Genomic DNA, 22,430 nt, shown 5'->3' on the forward strand with positions numbered 1-22,430 from the left:
CCACAGACACAGATACAGCTAGTACACGACTACGTAACCTCATCTACATTCCTCCACTGTGTGTAGTGATACATTGTGGGTGTCACTGTTCTTTGCATTGCATTTGCAAAAAAAAGTCCTCATTAATAAAAGTGCCACGAGAAGTAAACTTGCATTTCTGTGGCAGTCAAAGTTGAGGATGTCTTGTCTTTGAGCGAGCCGTTTTCGACCACACGTAGATATGTACGCGTGTGTGTGTACGTGTGTGCAGAATTCCTCTCACAAGCCATGATTAAACATGCATGAACATCTATACCGTCCACAGGCTGTCTGGCTCTCAGGAGAGGATGCTCTTAGATACACATCTGGGGTTTTTGTATTATAGAAACTTTCTATTTTTCTTTAGTTTACGGTTGATTTTTCAAATTAACATTTTTCTAAATTTCTAAATCAGGAACACTTATCTGAAAGTTTCTGTAACACAACCCCTGAAACCCTGCCTTTATGAAAACATACTGAAAACCAGATTTGTTTTCTAGGCTGAGATCAGTGTCTAGGAGCATCTTCAACCAGCTCCATCAGTAGGACGCACATCACTGAAACCACCAGAGGCACATTTCAAACACCTTCTTCTGTCACACACACGACAAGGCAAACTGCTGACTGTATCGCTCAAAGACAATAACGTGGCGGGAGGGGGGAGAGAGTGGCAGGAAATTTGGCGAGGGGGTGAAGGGAGTTTGGTAAGGCTCAAGGTGCAGATTATACTGTGCACGTATTGCCTGGAGGAGGGAAGGATGGAAGCACTCTCGTGGCTGGACGGAGGTAAAGTGGCGGAGGTTGGGTGGGACAGGGAAAGGCTGGTGTGGAAGGCTGGAAGGAGGGTGGGGGAGGTGGGTCTTGGCTGTTTCAGCATAGAGGTCAGAGGTCAGAGGTGGTGGCGTTGAGGCTGGTTCTTTAAAAGTCTAAAGCAGGCATTGGCTGCTGCGCTTCCTCGCTGCTGGACGTTGATTGGCTGCAGCTCCGGAGGCACCACTGGTCTTCAGGAAACTGCGATCAGCAGGCCGCTCTCTGGCAGCACCTCCTGGGTCCTCAGCTGGATTTAGGGGCAAAAGGAGAAAAGGAAAATAAAATGTAAGTTATTGTTCAACAACCCTTATACAGGCTGATAAAATTGGCAAACTGCTGGCGAGGTGAAATGTTAAAGGAACAGTAAAACATTTTTTGTTTTCAACAAATTTTCTTTCTTGCATTGAGTTAAATGAGAAGATCAATACCACTCTCATGTCTGTACGCTAATATGAAGCCAGCTTGGCTTAGCATAAAGACTGGAGGAAACAGCTAGCCTGGCTGTTAATGTTAATTAGTGAGCTTTAGAGGTGCAGGTAGGTACATTTTGTTACCCTCAGACAGAGCCAAGCTAGCTGTTTCCACCTGTTTCCAGCCTTTATGCTAATAGAATAAGTGTACTAGGCAAGGCTAACTGTCTCCTGGCAGTTGCTTAATATTTAGCGTACAAACATGAGAGTGGTATCAATCTTCTCATCTAACTCTCAGCAAGAAACTAAAAATAAATAATAATTAAAAATTAAAATAATTGTATTTCCCAAAATGGCAAACTCATTCTTTAAAAACGGCACAGCAAGAAGTAGTTTGCTGTGCGTAATGTTAGTTGTAATAAAATTCCCAAAATACAAGTACTTGCAGATGAAAAGCTGAGTGAGTGATAAGAGAATAAGCAATGCTGTTACTCAAATCCTCTGTCCATCACACACACACACACACACACACACTCTCGCTGTGCCTTCTGGAGTGAATAAATCTAGGTGTTTATGACACCACTATGTCCTAAGATTGAAGGGCAGCAGTAAAACCTTTTTTTTTTTAAGCTGTGATTTTGTGCGTACATCCTTTAGCGATAATGTGACACAGAATGGAAACTATGCAGTGTGCAGTTATTTTGGCGCTAACCGAGGGGGGTCCAAAGCTATGAATAGACCCAACCTTAATACAGGGGACATGTAAACAACACTTTAGTGGAGTGGCGGCTTAGTAGATGGGTGTGTATGTAATTTGGTGTCAAGTGTGGTAGGTTCAGGAACAACTCATGGCCTTTTAAAACCCCAATTCAAGCCGCTTCACTTAAAAATATAGTTATACACAATAGCCTGGATTATAGTAGTTGTGATGGGATTTTAAGATCACCATGTAAAATGAATACACACCAAACACATGCTGGTGTCCCATGTAGAAAACAAGGTGACCACACAAGCCCCCATTATCTCCCATGTTTTATTTCTCTCTAATAAAGCAGAAATGTCATAAAACGCTGAAAATAAAAGTTGGTTAAACCAGGATGGAGTTTGCTGTCAGACGGGATGGTAAAGCAGTGATGTCAGTATGGTTAGAAAAAGCAAATCCACACGAAGGTAAAAGCTGCCCCAGACCACGGAGTCACCATCTTTTACACCCGCAGATTAACTGAAGGCATGAACTACTACAGTCAGGTCACTGAAAAAACAGTGTCTGGGACAACATCTACCTATTTGCATCACAAGATGATGAATTACCAGTGTAAGGAGAGGAAGAGGAGGAGCTTAGAGAGGATAGTCTCAGCTCATTCTTCTGGGGGGTTTAAAGGAGGAGAGACAAATGCAGGACGAAGGAACAAGTGAGACAGAAAAGCCAAAAGTGATGAATTTACTATGTAATCATATAAATAAGACTCAGATAAGGACACAGGGACATCACAACATACAGTACTGATACACATAATACTGTGACCTATGGAGTATGCACACTATGCACACAGATAATCTTCATTATGTATGATATACTGGAAACATTAAGCTGCATATAAAGCAGTGATTTTTGCTTACCTCTAAATTTGTTCTTGCTTTCTTCAGCACATCACGAGTCCTTGACACTGCAAAACAAGAAAAAAAGTTATTTACATTTATGTTGTTATTACAAAACTACAAGAGCACACAGATGATACATCCATATCAAGACATGCAAATGACTCAAGGCCCTTTTCCACTTTGTGCTGCTGCATATAAAAGAACCAAACCAGCAGGTACACTTGGAGACGCCCACACAGTCTGTGCACCCAAGACCTACCGCTCTGTGATTAAATAGGGCCCCCGAGTCTCTCTCATGATCTCTCTCTCTCTCTCTCTCTTTGACACACACAAATGCACAGAAACACTTACACTGGTTGACTATGAAGTGCTCCATGCTCTCCTTGGTGCGGCTGGTGCTCCTCAGTCTTTGAATCGTCCCCTTAAGAACCTCTTCCTGCTCTGATACACGCAGTTTCAGGGACAAGATCTCCTCCTGCATACATTGCTCCTACACACACACATACAAAGTGACATTTGTTATCGAAGCTCACCTCTCTTCTTTCTTACTAAACATGATTCATAGCTCTTTAAAGTGATGATATTCTATATTTTTCGTATTGTCAACAAATATGTTAAAACCTGCTTTTAAAATACAATCATATATTTTTGACTTGTCTAAAAGATTTACTTCCTCAGTAGGAACAAATGAAGATGTTGGAACACACTGAGAGACAAATACATTGTTGGTTTTGGTCTTTTCATGGGAATTGTTGACAATAACACAAATATAATATATCACCAGACTTCAAAAGTTCAGACCGGTCATAGAATATCTCAATGTGTCCCAAACCTTCTTAAGGTTTTGGACGGAGGGATCAGTGCTGGGCAGAGCTGCTCTCCAGAACATCTTCAGCAGAGACATCGCCTCCTCCAGGATCTGCCTCAGAGTCTTGGTGTTGGACAGCAGGCTCTTCACACACGAGTAGTCCAGGACCTGCATACAGAGCTCAGTTAGATACTGCTGGCATTATGTTAATGATTTGTTGTTATTGTTTTGTTAAACAATTATTTCTTTGGCCTTTTGGCTCTCACCAGCTCACTGCTCTGTTTCTGGTTATCCCCCAGCAGTGGTGGTCCGAGGCAGGCCTGCAGGGTGGTCTCCATGCGCTGGATGAGGCTCCGGCCCTCTAGGACTTGCTGCTGAAGAGCACTGAAGTCATCCACATGGCCGATGGCGTGGCGGCCATTGCGGTTTGCAAACGATCCATCAGGAGCCTCGCCCTCCAGCTCAGAGTGAGGGTCAAGAGGGTCTGCTGGAGACAAAAGAGCTAGAATGTATTTTGGAGGGACGCTGAATGACATTATTGTATCCTTTATATAGCAAGAGGGAATTTTGAGGAGTTTAGAAGTGATTTAAACAATATAGTTATTATAGTTAGAATATAATCTCTTTACAATCAGTTCACAAATGAAAGACAGTCATGCAGTGCAGTTTAAGTCACACCATTGGCAGTACTATGGCTGTCGTCCAGGTCTGAGTAGGGAGGACCGGGAGATCCACAGTTAAACAGACCAATGTCCCTGACTGGTGGAGACGGAGCTGGGTCTGTGGAGCACACAGATACACAAACCAGGCTTGGACACACAGCAAACCACACCACAGCACACTAAGCCTCACAGACATATTGTGTAGTAATACGTTGGAGTCACATCACGAAGCCTCTGTCTCACCGTGCAGCAGCTGTCGTCTGTAGAAGTTTTCTCTCTGAGGGCTGGCAGTCAGGGCGGAGAGGGAGGGAGTCCGAGGAGAGCCCACGCCCAGCTTCTGCTCCAGCTGCTTGTGGAGCTCCAGTTGCTTGAGGGCACTGTTCTCCTGGACGCTGTTTTGTAGCTGGGCTCGCAGACTCCTCACCTCCCCGAGCAGCTCCCCCAGCTCCACCGGTAGACCAGGCAGCTCACACAGGTAGCCTGAAGACAAAATACACCATCACTGGAGAGTCTGACGGGATGTGGATCTGCTTCAGTGCTCTTTGGGGTTCAGAGGGTTTCATTCCAGCACAACAATAAAATAAAACTTTGGTTACATGTTTGTCAATACTTGGCTAGACAATTTTGTAATTATAGCATCTTCAAACGGATCTCATTGTGTAATTTTTTGTTTGTAGAATAAAGAAATAATCATACGGAAAACTTGAGCAAGTCTGCTTTTAGCTTATGTGTCCCTACAATGCTATTCTTAATACTGTCAACAGATGGCGCTAAAGTAGGGAATTTTGTAGACAATCCTTCACACAGTAGCTTTAAATGGAATTTGTTTGGTTTTATATTTAAAAAAGAGAGGTATATTAAGCAAAGCTAGGTAAACCATGAATAGACTGACCTTTGTTGGCCTTTGTGCTGGAACACACTCGATCATACACGTGTAGTTCACTCTGCAGGGAGTGGCTGAGCTCTCTGCTCTCACAGAGCTGCTGCTGCAGTAGAGAGACCTCATGCTGGAGCCTGAGGATACACAGATACATTACAGTACATTACAGTGTATGTAAACACACAGACAAGCCCAGTTTCTATCCATGGATCAGTCACTGTTTGATCCACTCTGTATACACACACTTCAAGCAAACACACCAACCTGTTGGTTTTCTCCTGACTGGCCTGTCGCTCCTGCCTTAATATGTGTATCTGCTGTCCCTGCTCCTGACTGTGAGCCTGCAGTCGTCTCAGTTCCTCCTTCCACTGCTCTGCCTCCAGCTCTGCTTGTTTCAGGCGGGCGCGTCCTGCAAACAGCGCCTCCCGCAGCTGCACCACCTCCTCACATGTGTCTGAGGGGAGAGGATTGGGTTAGAGAAATGGGATAACATGCGTATTCCAGAAGAATCAACACTATTAAAACTTTATTTAGCTTTCAGAAGAAGTACCTGTGCTGGCCTGCAGGCGTGACTGTAGAGCCAAGTTCTCTTCCTTCAGGACTCTGATCTCATTGGACAGTTGAGTGACTGTGTCCAGGCCCTGTATGTAGATGTTTGTTGGTGCCCCTGGAAAAAAGAGAACAGAGTTATTTTATGTAATTTCTTAGAGAAAAATGACAGCGGTTACAGTGTTGGTGAAGTTTACTGTACCTCCATCACGCCCAGTCTTGGCCAGTCTCTCTTCCAGCTGCTGTCGGAGCCTCTCATTGGTCCTAATGGACTCCTCCAGACGCTGACGGAGACACCTCACCTCCTGCAGGTGCTCCTCTATCAAATGTACCCCTAGAGACACAGAGAAACAGCACCACAATAATATTGTAGTGATCTTGCTAACATGGGGGTGTGAACATAGACAACAGTATAGAGTCACACCTGCATGGCTGCTTCCTTGCTGGTGTCCCGACGGTCCAGAATAGCTTCCGACCGGCTGACCCATGTTCTCCATGTCCCACAAAGGCCCTCCCGTCACTAGACCTGAGTCAGACTTCAGCGAGTGGCCTTCAGGAATGCCACCCAGCTGATACTGTTGAAAGGCATGATGGGATAGCTGGCTGTAGCTGGAGAGGTTGTGCTGGTTGTGGGCACCAGGTGAGAGAGTGAACAGAGTCTTGTCATGGCGAACCGCAAATCCTGTGACCACACACACACACACACACACACACACACACACACACACACACACACACACACACACACACACAAAAGAGTGAAGAACATGATGTACACTCATAGGACAACAGAGGTTATTTATGTGTTTTATTTACACTTGATAAATTAGTTTCACACATGGCACACGCCCCCCCGTGGCCCCTCACCCCTGTTCTGCTCATTCATCTGTTTGTACAGTGTGTCCAGCTCTGGGCGAACAGCGATCACAGACAGGGCCCTGGGCCGGGGGTCAGAAGTGACTTCATTACCCCAGACGTCAGGGCCAGGGGGGACAGAGAGGGAGTAGGAGACAGGCTCACTGAGAAGGGCTAGAGGAGAATGACAGGAAGGGACACGTACAGAACATGAAGGAGGAGGAGGAGGAGGAGGAGGAAAAGAAACTGTGATTTTTGGGCACTTTGCAAGTCATAGCCAGCTGTGAGTCCCATACCTCTGAAGGACTGACTGGTCAAACCCACAGGGGCTGAGCAAAGCATGTTGGGACAGCTGCTGGAGGACTTGAGGAGGCCATGAGGAGGAGGGATAGATGGACGGACTAAAGGAGGGGAATGGAAAGTGAAAGGATAGAAGAGGCATTTCACAGACAGGAGAGGTGAACATATGGATAAACTTTAATACCGTCTTGTTCTGATCCGTGTCCTGGCTGCAGCAGCTGGTGCTCCTCCTGATATTCTCTGGTGTCTAAATTGGAGCACAGCTCCAACTCTTCATTGGTTCTGTACTCATCGGACACCAGGGAGGTTCTGTCTGATTGGTCGGTGGTCTCAGACAGAGCATGGCAGCTGGATGGGGTCTCTGGACGCTGCTGCAGCTTGGTGTGGAGGGACTCGATGATTTTATCTTTCTGCTGAAGCTCCTTACTCAGCCTACATGTGCACACAAGAGAATCAACCATTACACTCTGAACTGATTAATGAAAAGTCTTTGTTTGCATATGATTATGCATGAATAGCAAAACATACAACAAATAGAAAAGAGTGTAGAGCTGCTACGATTAGTTGATTAATCAATTAGTCAATCAACAGAAATTTAATCAGCAGCTACTTTGATAATCAAATAATCGATTTAGTCACTTTCAAGTAAAAAAAGCCATAACATTTACTGGTTCCAGCTTCTTAAAGAAGAGAGAATTTCATGCATTTCTTTGTCCTACATGATAGTTAACTGATTCGTTTTAGATTTTTGGACTGTTGGTTGAACAAAATGAGACATTTGAAGACGTCACCTCGGGCTGTGGAAAACTATACAGGGATTTTAACTATTTTTCGAGAAAATAAGAAGATTAATTGATAATGAAAATAATCGTTGTTGCAGCCCTAAAAGAGTGGAAAGAAGTTTAGCAAAGATGGGAGAGGAAAACCAGCCGCCATTTTTGTTATTCAAACAAATATATTTCATTTCATCCATGTTGCAATATATAAATCTTAGTCTTAGCTATGAAGTCATTTCCCTTACTGTTTCAGTTGTCGAAGCATGGACTCCCTGTCTCTCTCCAACAGTATTCTAAAAAAAGCTGTCTCTCTTGCTTGACCTCGGCCCGTAGAAAAAGACCAGAGAGAGTCCCTGTACAAGGGGCTGTTCTTAGAAACCATGGATTTCCACAGAGGAGCCATCACACCATCCGTCCAGTCCAGAAAACAAAGACGAAGTCCTTGATGCACTACAGCCTGAGCTGGGTAAGCCAAAAGATACTGACAAGCCTCTTTAGTGTCTTCTGATTCTAGTTACTAGTTAGGATTACTTAGACTACTTTTTAAATAATATTAGTACTCAGAAAGTAGATGCTGTTGTTGCACATAAATTAAATCCATATATAGGCTTCGTATAGATCCAACAGAAACCACTTCCACTAAGCAGGGTACGACTGAATGAAGGCTCACACCGAGCCTCTTACGCCCAGCTGGTGGGACACCTGGAAGTCTATTCAACTAAAGCAACTTAAGAGTAAAGGATCGACGCAGAGGCCTGTGTGAGGATTAACAGCAACCTTCTGTCTCCTCTCCACCATAAGGAGCCTTGTGGACGGCTCCTCTCGTGCCGCGGCGCGTCACATGACACAGTAAACTAATCACCAGGATGGAATAAGAGCTCTACAAGCTAATAACTTCAAGGGAGGTCCACAGATCCCAAAGCAGCAGGTGATACTATAGACCATTGTTCTGTTGTTGCTAAGGTTTGGAGGTTAGGATTTGTCAGTTTTGCAAATATTAAATATGACTATTCCCACATGACTCTTTATTGCCAAGCAGACATCTAATGTTTCAAATGATTAAAGGTGCATGTCTGGACACAGTGACGTCCATGTTAAGTTAATCTCTCCGACTGGATGGAAAAAATTAAAGCAGAGATCACCACCTGTCTTACCTTGCACCCCCTTTAACGTGGTAAAAATGTTATACAACATACAGTACAACGTACAGTATGCACACACTCATACCCATGTGAATATAATCAAGCGAACTCACCGCAGGGCGAGCAGCTCATGGCCTGTCTTGTCATCATGGCTCTCTGCACGGTCGCCTATGGAAAGAGATAAAACAGGAAAGACAGAGCATAGGAGAGGGGAAATACTGTTAACAAAAAAAGTCAATTTGGATGTAAAAAGGACCACAGGAGTGTGAAACTATAAAACATGAACTGTCTTTCTGGGTGACGGAAGAGATGGGAAGAAATTCCTTACGTCCGCTGATCTTGGTGACCACTCTTTGTGCCAGGGCCGTGTTCTGTGCCAACTGCTCTCTGAAGCTCTGACCCATGTAGTAATCAATATCGTTGGCCCGCAGCAGCTCCTCGAAGGCCTGTAAATGGTTGAGAATTTGAGCAGGTGTAAGAATATTGACGATGTGATGTGTAGAAATAATACCATTAATTCAATTATTCATTAAACCATTTAATAAATGGTTTAATGAATAATTGAATTAGTGCAGAAGGGTTTGTGATACCTTGGTGGTATCACCCAGGTGCTGGGTGAGGATATGGCAGACTCCTTGCCCCTCTCTCATCCTCTGCCTCAGGTGGGACAGCTCACGAGCTTGTGTCTGGATCAGAGAGTTGTACTTCCTGTAAAAGGGAGGAGGAGAAATGGTCAGAGGGACACAGTATTAACAGATGTTGGTATGTTTTCAGAGCACTAAGGGCTATAAGTCATATGACGAACCATTCTCATGTGCATTTGTTAACTGATTCTAGATAACATAAAGGTGCCTTAGGGTACACGGGGGCAAAAGAGGCACCAGGACTAACAGCTACCCCCCTTCCCCCTCAAGCTTCCACTACTGTCTCTGTCCACTCACCCAGGCCACGTGGCGCATTTGCCCTCTTCTGCTTGGCCTTTGCCCTCCAGTGTGGAGCTCTTCAGTTGCGCCTCCAGTGACTCAACTCGTGCCATCAGTTCTTGCAGTTCCCTGCTGGGCTTGGACCCTGAGCGAATCCCTTGGGTGTCAGACATCCAGCCTTCATCCTCTTCCACACCGCTGGGGGATGGTGATGTCTCGAAGGCCCAGTTTACCTAGAGGGTGAAGCCCATAAAATGGCAAAAGAAAAACATTATGAAGGGCAACATGAAACTAAAATGAAGTCAGTAACGTAGAGGAGCTGGTTGATGTCACAGTACCTTCCGTGGGGTCCGCTCCAGGCTGGAGGCGTAGTCGCTGGTGGTGGACAGGGAGCGGACACGCAGCTGCAGCCCTCGGATCACCTTGTGGCAGCGGGTAAGCTGTGAGCGGAGATCCTGGACCAGATGCTGGAGAGACGATGACTCATCCCCCATTTCATAAGCACCTCTGTTACTGCTACAGTTACCAGCGTACCAGCTGCCGCCCACACCTTCATACTCCTGCTGATGGGACAGTGACGTGCACATCTCCAGGTCGTCAAACTCTGAGGGAGGGAGAGGTGAAGAGACATATTGATGCGTGATTAATGAGGATTAGTGAGTGTTTTTTACAGGAGAAGACAAATAAATAAAGAAATAAATGTGGTCTGTTTGTCACCTGGGCTACTGGCGTCTTCTCTCTCAGCTTCGTTCTCACTGCGACCACAAGTCTCATAACCCAGATCCTGGAGATCCACCTGCACCTGCTTACTGGCCTGCTGGACCGATGTCTCCGCTGCAGAGACATGAGGAGGTAATTACTTGAATCTTGTATACTAATAAGTGTTTGATTAAGGTTTATAGCAGTTTTTAGTTCTTATCTAATAACACGTCTGCATGATCCTGAGAGTGACTCACTGAGCAGGTCTCTGTAGTCCTTCAGTTGTTCAGCCTGAGCGTGGACTGTGGCCTCAGAAACCATCAGCCTCTCCTGCAGCTCTCTGTTCTCTTGGCGGCTCAGAGCCAGATCAGAGCGCAGACGGGCCGCCTGCTCCCGGACACCCTCCTCTATATCCTGCCAGAGCGCTCCCACCTCACTGCTGTCAGCAGCAGGCTCCACCTCCTGCAGCAGCAAAGTGAGGACTCCGTTACTCATATAAACAACCACGGGACTAAAAGAACAAAACACCCATACATAGACAGACTGTAAATGGAGGCTCCAGTGATGAGAAGTCAGGGAGAAAAGGAGGCAAAGCTGCTCCAGCACAGCTTCCTGAGACATTGAAATACATTGTTTTATTCACAAAGGTGAGACGTGAAAAAGCACTTCTGCCAGCTGCTAGTTTCACATGAAAAACCTGGACTATTGACAATAGAAATTTGTTCAGCGCAAACTGAACTTTTACTGATACTTAATTACTTTAATTAGGAAAAGAATTAGGGCCTTTATTGGAGCATTTTTTGCCCATCCAACCGGTATTTGGCACTTTTACTTTAGCACTTTTCCCACCACCATGTATTCAATTGTTTGCCATTTTAAGACATTGTCAGATGTGTTGAAGGAGAAACAAAACTTCTTCTGTGTTGGCTTTTCACAGTAAAATTATCATATTGTACAAAAGGTGGCAAAATAACATAAATACGATAACAATCTCACCTACAAGCCTACACACTAACCCAACCATAAACCTATTTAAGGTTTATACAGAGTATAACAGAGTTGTTCATGGATGTTTTATAAGATGCAGGTTGTTGTTGAATCATATTATATTGTGAGTGGTCTTCTACTCCCTCTACCTTTATTTAAAAGCACTATACGATGAGTATTAATTAATTGAATTCCTATTTAAATGAAGTGTTACCGTCTCAGGCTGGCGTGTGTGATGATGGGATGTCAGAGAGCCTGGCCTCGTGCACTGCCTCTTCCCTCGATCGTCACTAACACGCGGGAGACCTCGCTTCCCTACAGGCACTGGGAATATTTCCTCTTCTTCGTCTTCTTCCTCAATATCCTCCTCCTCCTCTTCTTCTTCCTCCTCCTCATCCTCCTCTTCTTCCTCCTCCTGGTTCAGACTCCTGCGATTCTCTTCTGTGTTTGTCCTCAGTCCCTCAACTCCAGCTCGACCTTGGCTTTCTTTCAGGGCCTGGTTCTCCTGCAGCAACCTCTGCAGTGCAGTCCTAGCAGAAGAAAGAATCACAAAGTCAAACAGACATACACATGATGAAGCTGTCGGATTAAAGCATCTGCAACAGCTCAGAAGGCAACATCAACAGTCAAAATTCTCACTCTACACATGTAATGATGTCCTCTTAGACAATCAAAACATAAAGTTCCCAGAGGAGACAAATATGCACCTCATCTGAGCCACGGAGGTGAATCCATCCCTGTCCAGCTGTAACCTTATTTCTTCAAGCTGGCCTTCAAGTGTCCTCTTTGCTTCCTCAAGCTGCTTCACATCAGCTCTCTGGGACACTACCCCCCTCAACAGGGCTCCGGTCCCACCCTCAGGTCCACGAGCCTTCGCAGAAGTCTATAAAGTCAAAGACAAGATGACGTTTGTTATCGTGCAGACTATTTCATACATGGGGTGAAATAAAAAGCTTTCTCCAAGGTTTAAATCAGTAAGAGATCCATAAATCTATGGTTACAAACGTGAAATGTAAATGTATTTTACCTGAATGGAGGCCAAACTTCTGGCCGTCACTTTATCATCATCCTCCTCTATGCTGTCCGTGAACTCGTCACTGCTGCCGTCTTCATCGTCTCCCTCCTCCTCCTCTTCCTCTGTGCTGAGCTCTGGAAACACAACGACCATGTAAGGACAATATCCACTTGCTTTCCCCCCTTTTGTTTCTGTTTTTAATCCTCAGTTATTCTTCTTATTCTTGCAATTTTTACACCTCTCCCTCCTCTAGCGTCCACTCTCTATCCCATTCTTTCCAGAACTCTGTCTGGACACTGAATCACCACTTTGGAAGTCATGGGACTAAAGGGGAAATGCTATGTCATACGTCAGGGCAGCAGCCAGCCAAATACATACTCAAGGCAGTGGTGCACTGCAACCCAGTATGAGAGTGTGTGACGGGAAACCTTAAACACTGTAAACTGATTTTGGCTCATTTATATTCATAAATGAAAGGTTGGTGGTGGATGTGGGCCAAAATTTAATATGTACGCAGTATATTGTTTGTTCTGTGTTATTAAAGTACACACACACACACACACACAGCGAGAGAGGAATACGTAAATGGATGTTGTTTTGCTGCCAGGAAGCAGAGGCTCAGTGGAAAGTGACTGGCAGGAATTTGAAAGGAAAATTGTTTCAGGCCTTAATGACACACAACAGACACACGCACACATATCATATTTCACATACAGTGTGTAGTGCTAGATGTGAATCATGCGTGTATGGGTGTGTATCTGCAGTTGCTCACTGCATTATTGGGACTTATTATGGGATTATTTCATAATCAGGGAAAGTTCAAAGGCAGCTCATTACTACAGATGACTCCACCCCAAAACAAGTACGAAAGTTAAGTACATTAAAAGTCTTTGTGCTGCTAGTGATGGGGCAGGAAATCCATGGAACGAAACTGCTGGGTTATTATTGATTGAACAATGTGCTCTGTAAGCTGAACTGACTGAATGTGGGGGCCCTGTTTGCATACTGTGGAACTACATATTGTCACCACACTGGGAACATGTAGAAACTGTGTGTGTTGTTGGGTGTATTTGTCATTTAAACTAACATAATTTCATGTTTTGTTTTGTTTTTCAATATCAGTGATGTTGAGTAAAAGAGCTCACATGAGCTTCCCTTATTTATTCCCTTATATTATTTGAATTTAGCATTTTAGTGTTGTGAATATCTAACTGGGCGTTACAGCAGAACAGCCATGCAAACATGAAAACCATGCCACAATCTCATGCATGAGGGACCAAGGACATGAAGGAAAAACACTCATTTGGATTGGAAATTCCATGTGGATGTTTCCATTTATACATTAAAACTGAATTATATACAGAAATTTGTTGATAAATTCTGATATTCTTTTTTATCATATTTAAATTTGTGAACCTATTGCATTTATAACATGTGTTCTTGCATATCAAACAAACTAGGAGGCGAACAGGGGGAGGTTGAGGATGACATAGTATTTCTACTCTGAGGAATGCTTCAGATAGAAACACGCTGTTGAACTCTGGGGAAAGCAGGAAGGTATATATCAGGGACCAAGTGAGGGTTTGGGAGTTTGGGATATTCTTAAAACAAAATTCCCAATTATACACAACAAACAGAAGTGCTTTTGACAAAAAGCGAGCACATTTTTTTATTTTTGTTGCATTTAAAATACAAAAAGAAGTGTTGACAAGGATTCCATCTCTGAGGCTAGATGAGAGATCAGGGCACAAATCCCAAGAAAATGTACTCTACCTAATATAAATATTTAATGGCCAAGTATTATTTCTGGCATTCACATCTCATGTGATTTATAGAGAGCATAGTGCAGACAGTTAAATTACTCAATATTATATTTTCCTGCTTTCTTGGTATAAAGCTGAACTGAAGTTCGACAAGCAGTTAAAACAATACATATCATATTAAATTACCATAACGATACTTTAAAGTAATCGGTGCGCACCTACCACCTTCTATCTAATGTGGCTGACCTGATGTTTCATGCATATCTGTCAGACTAAAATGTAACTACAGCAGGTCAACGTTGGGAAAGCGATCCGACCTTAAGCTGAACTGAAGGAAACTACTTGGCCATCTTTTTTTAGGATTTGTATCTTGGGCCTTGTTGAGGGTGCACATCCTGTTCACAAACAGATGATGTAAAACAAATGATGGATGGTGAGACGTTTCACTGTAAGGCATGAGCTCGAGTTTCTCCACAAGACGTAACTTCACTGTGACAGTAAGGCTGGAAGAGTGACACCGGTGAGAGACAGTACACTGAAATGGCAATACAGAAACAAACCTCACTGCAAAGCAATACGCAGGCAGTTTTCCAAAAACAATATAAAAAACATATTCACACCACACTCACAAAATATAATAATAAATAAGACTCTGGGTTGCACTTCATACCATTGAGGTTAATCTGAACAGTGCTTGTGCTATCTGGACGAAGCTGCCTGAAGCCTGGCAGTCAGATCTTGTTTTTTATTCACACTTAATGTAGAGTTGTCCTGATCATATTCACTTTAGGACCACATTTGAAACCATGACACTGACCCTCAGTGGCTACAGGCAGCTCCATCTCACATACAGTGCTGTGGTCAGACAGAACATCACAGGGTGTTAGTGACAGTGCCCCCCGCAGCCCTGGAGGCTGGACCCTGCCCATCCCCACCTCCAAAGTCAGGCTGCCTTTTAGCTGCCCTCTCCAGCACCAGGGCCATGTTGCGGGTCCTGGCCAGGACCTCCTCCAGCTGTCTGCGGAGTGCCTGAACCGAGTCAAGCTCAGTGTGCAGAACCTGGATCTTCTCGGAGCTGAGGGAAAGGAAAAAGTGTTTTTTAGAACAAAAACAAACAAAAAAAAACAAAAAACCCTGCAACTTACTGTACTCACAGGAAACCGGTCTTTCACAAGACCTGGGTGCATCTTCCCTACCTGTCACTCTTGGTGTGAATGTGTTTGAGATTTTGGTATAATCTCTTCTCTGCTCTCAGGGCATCGTTCAGCTTGTTGTACTCAAACACAAGCTGCTCCAGCACACACTGGATCAGAGCAGGGATGAGGAGGAAGGAGAGACATAATGAATAGATCATCCTTTAGCCAAATGCTGTCTAATTGGCTGAGAATGAAGCAAAATCCTACTTGATGATCAGCGCTGTCCTTAGTGTCCACTCGCGTGGCCTGCTGAGGAGCCAAAGACAAATGGAGAGCAGAGAGCTCCTTCTGCAGGGAGATGACACAAACATATGACTTAGATAAAAAAAAAAACACAAGGATTGTTTTTATGCTTCATCACAGGGTCCACACAGATACCTGAGCCTCCCTCTCCTTCTTCAGTACCAGCTGCAACTCCTCCTGGAGAGCCTTCATCTCTGCCTCACTCTCTGTAGAGGACGGCTGCATGACCTCCTCCTGGCCCTGCATCAGGTCCTGGTGAATAAAGTATAATGTGAAGATCAGGCGGACAGGACACAGAGTAAGGGAGAAAGCCAAGAGACATGGACGAGCAGGCACCTTGATGAAGGCTTCTTTCTCTTTGAGGAGACTACGCAGGTGCTCCGTCTCTCCTCCCATCTCTCTCTCCTTGTCCCGTTTCAGCTCGCACAGCTCCTGCTCTCTTATTGACAGCTGTCTGCGCAGCTCCTGCAGCTGTCCGGTCTGCTCGCCAATCACAAGGGAGAGTCTGTAGGAGTAGTCCTGAGAGAGAAAGAGTGGAGAGGTTGAAGGCTTTTTGAGCTTCTTTTTGTTGTGCACGGTCTATTAGTTTCATTTCCATAACCATTACCAGTACCAGCAACATGGCCTACCTGCAGATACTGGTCTTTGGAGCTGAGGGTGTTGAGCATGTCCTGGACCTGTGCTTGGTGTTCATTAGACTGGCGGCTGCGGTCTGACAGCAGCTCCTGGAAGAGTTTCTCTTTCAGTGCCAGCCGAGCCTTTAACTCCTCTACGACCTCGGTGGGACCAGCCTGAACTCTGGCAACGAGGGAGGCTGTCAGATCCTGTACACACACAAACACACACACCCACACAAAACAACATACACCCAGAAAAGGCTGTGTCAGCACACCTGTTGTATTTGTGAAAGTGAAAACAAGTAGCACAGGTTTGTCTACGTGGACTGGTTTTCCAAAGATTTTCCAAATTACACAGCAAACAATTACAAGCCATGGCAACAAAGCAGAAATGAGTGTGTGTGTGCGTGCGTGTGCGTGTGTGTGTGTGCGTTACCTGTGTCTCCTGGCTGCGTGCCTGTAGAGCGGCCTGTAGCTGGCTGATGATGGTGTCTTTCTCTCTCAGAGTGTTTCTCTCCTTCTCCTCGCTCTGCTGCTTCAGCCACTGGAGGTTCCTGTAGGCCTCTGCTGCCTGCTCTAGCTCCAGCTCTTTACCACGCACCATGGAGTCCAGACTCTGACGGTCACAATCACAGGTGTAGCCACACACAAAGAAAAATATAATACCTAATATACGTCTCAAATGTTCACAAGATACACCAACACGGCCCGCTGTAAGCGCAGGTGTGATGTATGAGCGTACCGTGATGGTCTCCTCGTTGTTGGACAGGATGCAGCGGAGTCTCTCCAGGTCTCGTTCCTTCTCCCTGATAGCCAGCTGCAGCCTCCTCACCTGGTCCTCGCGCTCCTCCACACAGCGGAACTTGTCATCGATGGAGCGCTGCAGACAGCAGAGGGGGAGAAAGAAAAAAAATCACACTGCTGCTATTCTGGGCCCTCAACTGTGATATTCATCATGTTCTATTCAGTGTTCAGCAGAAATAAGCAGATGTGCAGTACTCAAAGCTCCTGTTAGTTAGGTACCAGGGTATGAAACTCACATTTTTGTTAGGGAACACCACCATCAACTGATTTTTAGGACAATTTTGATCCTTTTTATGGCAATTTCTTCCGTAAAATAACACACTGAACTGCATACTAAGCACTACTTTCCCAGTGCTGTACTGTTGCAGGACAGGACTTAGATGTTTTCCCTCCTGTCTGTCCTTAACACCCCCCCCCCCCAAAATGTTTTACTATGTTAGTTGTAAAATTTTATGCTGACCTACTGGTTTAGCAGGCTTTTTTCTGCAAGATGCACACTTAGCTCTTTTCTGATGAAAAGCCTCTCTATTTCCCCTGCACTGAGTGTGCAAGACTGTCGCATGAATCACACACTATACAGTACAGCGAGGGTAGTCTTCAGTATCAAGGGAATTTTGGACTTTCTGCCATTCATTTCTGTCCCTGGTATGTATATGAATGTGTGTGTTTTACCTCCAGAGCTCTGTCTCTGTCTTTAATACGCTCTTTTAGTTTCTCCAGCAGGGCATCTCTTGGTTTGGAGCTTCCTGTTGACTCCAACATCTCGGAGTACTCCTACAAAGATTTTCAGACAGGATCAGAAATGTGTGCATGTGTGTATCTACATACTGTATGAAAGTGTGTGGGGTTGTGCATGTTACCTGTAACTGTCGCTCCTTGTCCTGCAGCGAGCGTTGGAGCTGTGTGATGCTCCTGTCTTTTTCCTGCACCACATTGTGTCTCTCTGCCTCGCTCTCCTTCAGAGCTGCTTCTTTAGCCTGAACCTCAGAGCGGGTTTTCTTAAGGGCGCAGCGCAGGTCCTGCAGCAGAGACGAGGGGTTACACAAGCTGCATCATTCAAACGTCAAGGCTTCTTTCAAATGATTGGTTTATGCAAACGTTCACTGACACACTAACCTGGTTGTGTTTTTCAGTGACCTCCCTGTGCTGCAGTGCCTCCTGTAGATCAGAGTGAAGTCTGTCCTTGAACCTCACCAGGTCATCTCCTTGCTTCTGGCTCTGTCTCAGACTCCTCTGGCTGGCCTCCAACTCCAGACCAAGGGAGAACAGGGAGCTCTGCACCCCCACCAGCTCGCCCTGCAGCTGGGCGAGCGTCAAGGACTCGCTGACCCCCTCTGGAGTCTGGAGAAAGAACGACCACAGAACAAGGTCAGAATGTCATCAGCCTGGAGACACGATTTCTCACCATCAATAAGGAATGATCCTGGATCAGGGATTGCACCACTATATGTGCACCACTATATGTGCACCACGTCTCACCTTGCATTGGGCAAGCTGGTTGCGATGTGCCATTTCTCTCAGCTTACACAGCGTGGTGTTTTGTCCTTCAATCAGCTGGTACAGCTCCTGAGTCTTCAAGCAGAATAAAACATGGGTATAAGCACCTTCTCAAATACAGGCATCATCTCACACTGGCTGACATCTGTTCATCTACTACTTAATGTACAACAAAGACAAGCACTCACCTCACTGTCTTTGGTGCCGATGGACTCTGTGAGACCCTGAATGGTCCTTTCCTGACTCTGAGCAGCCTGCCGGATTGAACGCAGCTCACACCCCATCTCATTCAGCTTCTCCTGCAGCTTCTACAGATGGAGACGGGTAACACTCATAAGCTCTCAGAGGTGGATTTATCAAATATATCAACTGTAATGAGGCGTTCTTATGTGCCATACCATATTGTTGGCCTCGCTCTCGTGGATCTTGGCCTGCAGGGATTGGACCTGGAGCTGGGCCTTCTGCAGCTCGCTGACACACTGACCGGCCGCACACTCATACTGGTTCAATTGACTCTGCTGCTCCTCAACGAGGCTCTGTAATGAAGAGAATAAAGATAAGACGTCAAGATATAAAAACAACTCACTACATACAGTATGTTAACCTGCTTCATCTTCTGACCAAATCCAGCACCTGAATTATTTGTGAGGAAGATGTTTTGTTTATTTCAAATTCATGAAAAATACAGAGGCTGTATAACCTCCACAGTGGATTATGTAATATGTGTACAACCTTTGGAAACTCTGCTCATTCATGTGTGCACTTTGTAAAAAGCTATGACGAGCAGAGAGCCTCTGAAGCGGTGTGAGAGGGTCTGCATGCATGAGTTTGCACGAGTGAGTGTGCTCCAAGTGCTCTGAGCCACTATTATCTTTACATAACCAGCGTATAAATGCTTCCAGCTTTCACTCACTACAGGAAGGATGTCATTAAGATACACTGACTTCTACATTCATGCACCAAGATCAATTTGTGGTTTTATGTAGCTCAGATTAAATTAAATACATTTTGATTTTTTGTGTAATTTGTTTTATTTTTTCCTAATAGAAATTGTGAAGTTAACATATCATTAAAATAGTCTTATTGTACTGGCCAACCACTGTCGAGATGACAGGGTGGTCCGACATTGCGTGGATCATTTTTGCCTCAAGGGCTCTGAGTGAAAATAGGCCAGAAGTGGAGTCACTCTGTCTTATCGTCTCCCCACATCTAACCTACTTCAGTCTGCGGCCCCGGCTCGAGGATCACATACTCTTATTAAGGAAGAACATCTAATTCAGAGACAAATACACACCCTCTAAAAACTGTCCTAGAGGATTATTATCTTGAGGAAGAGAGATTTTTAATATTGCACGCTTGTCCTCGCATACTTGAGCAGAAAACCTGTGCCACAGCATTCTGGTTTATAACTGGAAAAACTGGGAGACTCTTGTCTCTCTGCAGTCTGTGTTCATGCTGCAGCTGTGATGGAAGTCACTGTGGATCCACAGCTTCTTCAAATCTCAATTTAAAACCATTTCATTATATAATTTAACAAGCAATTACATACATTTTTAGATATTTACACTCACTAAATTGTCATGAATGCCTGTGCTTTCACTGTGCTTTCGCTCTCTGCTTTACTGACATGACTAATGTCCTCTTTGTGTGTGCACACACTCACACACACACTAGGTAATTAGGCCATGTTGTGTGTCATGGCTTACCCACACCTGACTGCTCATGTAACATAGACAACTAAGCACACACACACACACACACACACACACACACACACACACACACACACACACACACACACACACACACACACACACACACACACACACACAGCACTGTAGCTCACATCCTCTTGGGTAAAAGCTTGCTAGAGAAGCTGTGGGGAGGATTTAAGTGACTGACAGCTGGATTATGAGGCTAATTACACTAAAAAGTGGTGAGAATAATCGGTTGGTGGGCAGGCTGCACTGTTTGCCGGTCAAACATCAAAGCCTGTTGGGTTAGTTTAAGTGCTGCAGATACCGCTAACTTGCAGAGCACAGGCAAAATTCACTACTCCACTGAGCGACATCATCCTGCAGTAGTAAGATCCTTGTATTCATCGCCATCACCATCAAGGTTTTATACCTGGTGGGGAGGTGGGCGAGGATACTCTTTGTACAAATCTTCTAATAAATCTTCCATCTCAGCCAGGTTCAGATTGTGATCATCCAGCTGGATCAGAGGGGTCTCCAGCTCAGGTGTTGGCATGTGGTTGTCTCTTTCTCCATCTGGAGTTCCACAAGACATTCCCAGAACAGGATCAGGGAAGCCCAGCCTCGTGCCTCCATTACTGGAGCTCCGTCGGAGCAACACGGGCAGTTTGCTCCCTTTAGAGCTCCGGACTGGCCGATAGACAGTATAGTTCTGCAGTAAACAGAGGGCCAGCGAGAGGCTGGGTCCAGGGGAAGCTTGGCCATGTGGGACTCCCAAGTGCTCCTCATAGAGGGAATCAGATATCCGGTCATCTATTGGTTCCCTAGGGGAGCTCAGAGGCCCATCTGTTATGGCTCCAGGCTGAATATATTCCTCAGTTGTCTCTAAGGAGGCTATAGAGGGGCTGGAGCTGGCTCGTCCAGCCAGGGTGGGATCGCTGTCTGATGTCTTCGAGGGGTCCTGAGAACCAGGGACCAGAGTTAGAGAGGAGGGGGCTTCCTCTGAGTCCTCCACATGTATTCTTTCTCCTGCTCCTCCAGCCACACTCCCTCCAATAACACTGGCTGAATATCTGGTTGATGGCCCACAGGAAATACTCCGTGCCAGCTTCCTGGGCACCTTACAGACAGCTTCATAGTCAGAGTCCGCCACCCGCAAGTAGGAACATCCCCGACACCTCCTGGGAGTGCTGGGAACACAATGATGTGAGCCTGCAACTGTAACCTCTGACCCTGGACCAGCAGCACACTGAGGGTGTTGGTGGTGACAGTCCACGCTGTCGTCGGCCCAGGACTCATACAAAGAGTAGACCAGGTCTTCCTGGAGCAGGGCACAGTACTTTGCATGCGTGAGGCCTGAAATGTCCACCATCCCATCTCCTGGTCTTTCACTACCTCCAGTTAATGTTACAGCAACCTCCTCCGAATTAGTTTTCCGATAGAGCCCACCGATGCACTGCCTCAGCCGATGTTTCTCCTGCAGGAGTCGCTGCAACCTCTCGATGGACAGGGCCTCCACACGGGCGATCACTGTGTCAAAGCGGTACATGCGGTCCAACATGAAGGTGCACTTGGAGCAGGCAAACTCTCCTCTGCCATCTCGTGCCAGCTCTTGCCCGAGAGCGTGAGACAGCAGCACCTGCAGGTTGAGCTTGGCGGTGGGGTGGAAGATCCATCGGCGCTGGTTACCGCAGAGCTCCCGTCCACAGATGCGACACGTCTCCTTCATCTTGAGATCAAGCATTCCACAGGCTTATAATTATCTAGGAGTGGCAGAATATCCTATTTACTCTAGCAGGAGGACACCTGAATCCTTGATGGTGAATTTGATCCCATGTAAACACAAAAGAGCACAATGTTCAAGCTGCATCAGAGTAAACACATGCCTTTAGAGCACAGTAAAGCGTTTCTCATCTGAAATAATGTAAAGCTCCTCATGTCATCAGTCCTTGCAATGGCATTAAATCACATGGCTTAAAAATAAAAGAGATGAGGTAGACAAGAAGAAGCCCATGCTTGCAGAGAATGGTTGCACATGTGGTTCTTGGCAGGACTGAAAACAACGAGGTAAAAATAGATGAATAGATATTGTGACCATCATTAACAGATCCATCCATCAGCCCAGGATCTCCTTTCATTTGCTGCAGGTGCATCGGGAATATGGCGCACACTCCCACAGC

The 22,430-nt window shown here is 45.4% G+C and overlaps 1 protein-coding gene across 1 annotated transcript; it reads right to left on the reverse strand.

The window, feature by feature from the left end:
- Positions 1–944: 944 nt before the first annotated feature.
- Positions 945–21,994, reverse strand: LOC139296963 (myomegalin-like). The gene is made up of 41 exons (XM_070919538.1): positions 20,684–21,994; positions 18,955–19,092; positions 18,745–18,864; positions 18,539–18,631; positions 18,176–18,400; positions 17,920–18,078; positions 17,732–17,833; positions 16,998–17,135; positions 16,692–16,871; positions 16,268–16,462; positions 15,975–16,157; positions 15,774–15,890; positions 15,603–15,683; positions 15,396–15,502; positions 15,135–15,274; positions 12,449–12,570; positions 12,129–12,292; positions 11,636–11,951; positions 10,692–10,896; positions 10,453–10,569; positions 10,074–10,339; positions 9,754–9,968; positions 9,403–9,520; positions 9,141–9,258; positions 8,926–8,980; positions 7,079–7,326; positions 6,891–6,995; positions 6,607–6,768; positions 6,164–6,421; positions 5,942–6,073; positions 5,741–5,857; positions 5,455–5,644; positions 5,203–5,324; positions 4,554–4,790; positions 4,327–4,428; positions 3,915–4,150; positions 3,673–3,816; positions 3,192–3,330; positions 2,859–2,905; positions 2,550–2,604; positions 945–1,075 (listed from the first exon to the last, which is right to left on the reverse strand). The coding sequence occupies exons 1-41, from the start codon at positions 21,992–21,994 to the stop codon at positions 945–947; spliced, it is 7,410 nt and encodes a 2,469-aa protein (XP_070775639.1).
- Between the last annotated feature and the right edge of the window lie 436 nt (positions 21,995–22,430).

This window comes from Enoplosus armatus, chromosome 14 (genome assembly GCF_043641665.1).
Source record: "Enoplosus armatus isolate fEnoArm2 chromosome 14, fEnoArm2.hap1, whole genome shotgun sequence".
NCBI classification, from domain to species: domain Eukaryota; kingdom Metazoa; phylum Chordata; class Actinopteri; order Centrarchiformes; family Enoplosidae; genus Enoplosus; species Enoplosus armatus.

Coding starts and splice junctions, on each gene's coding strand:
- LOC139296963 (XM_070919538.1), bottom strand. CDS start 21,994: ATGCTTGATCTCAAGATGAAGGAGACGTGTCGCATCTGTGGACGGGAG. Junction 5,645..5,740: donor ACGCCTGCAGGCCAGCACAG/GTACTTCTTCTG, acceptor CTCTCCCCTCAG/ACACATGTGAGGAGGTGGTG. Junction 1,076..2,549: donor CTCTTCCTCTCCTTACACTG/GTAATTCATCAT, acceptor CCCTAAATCCAG/CTGAGGACCCAGGAGGTGCT.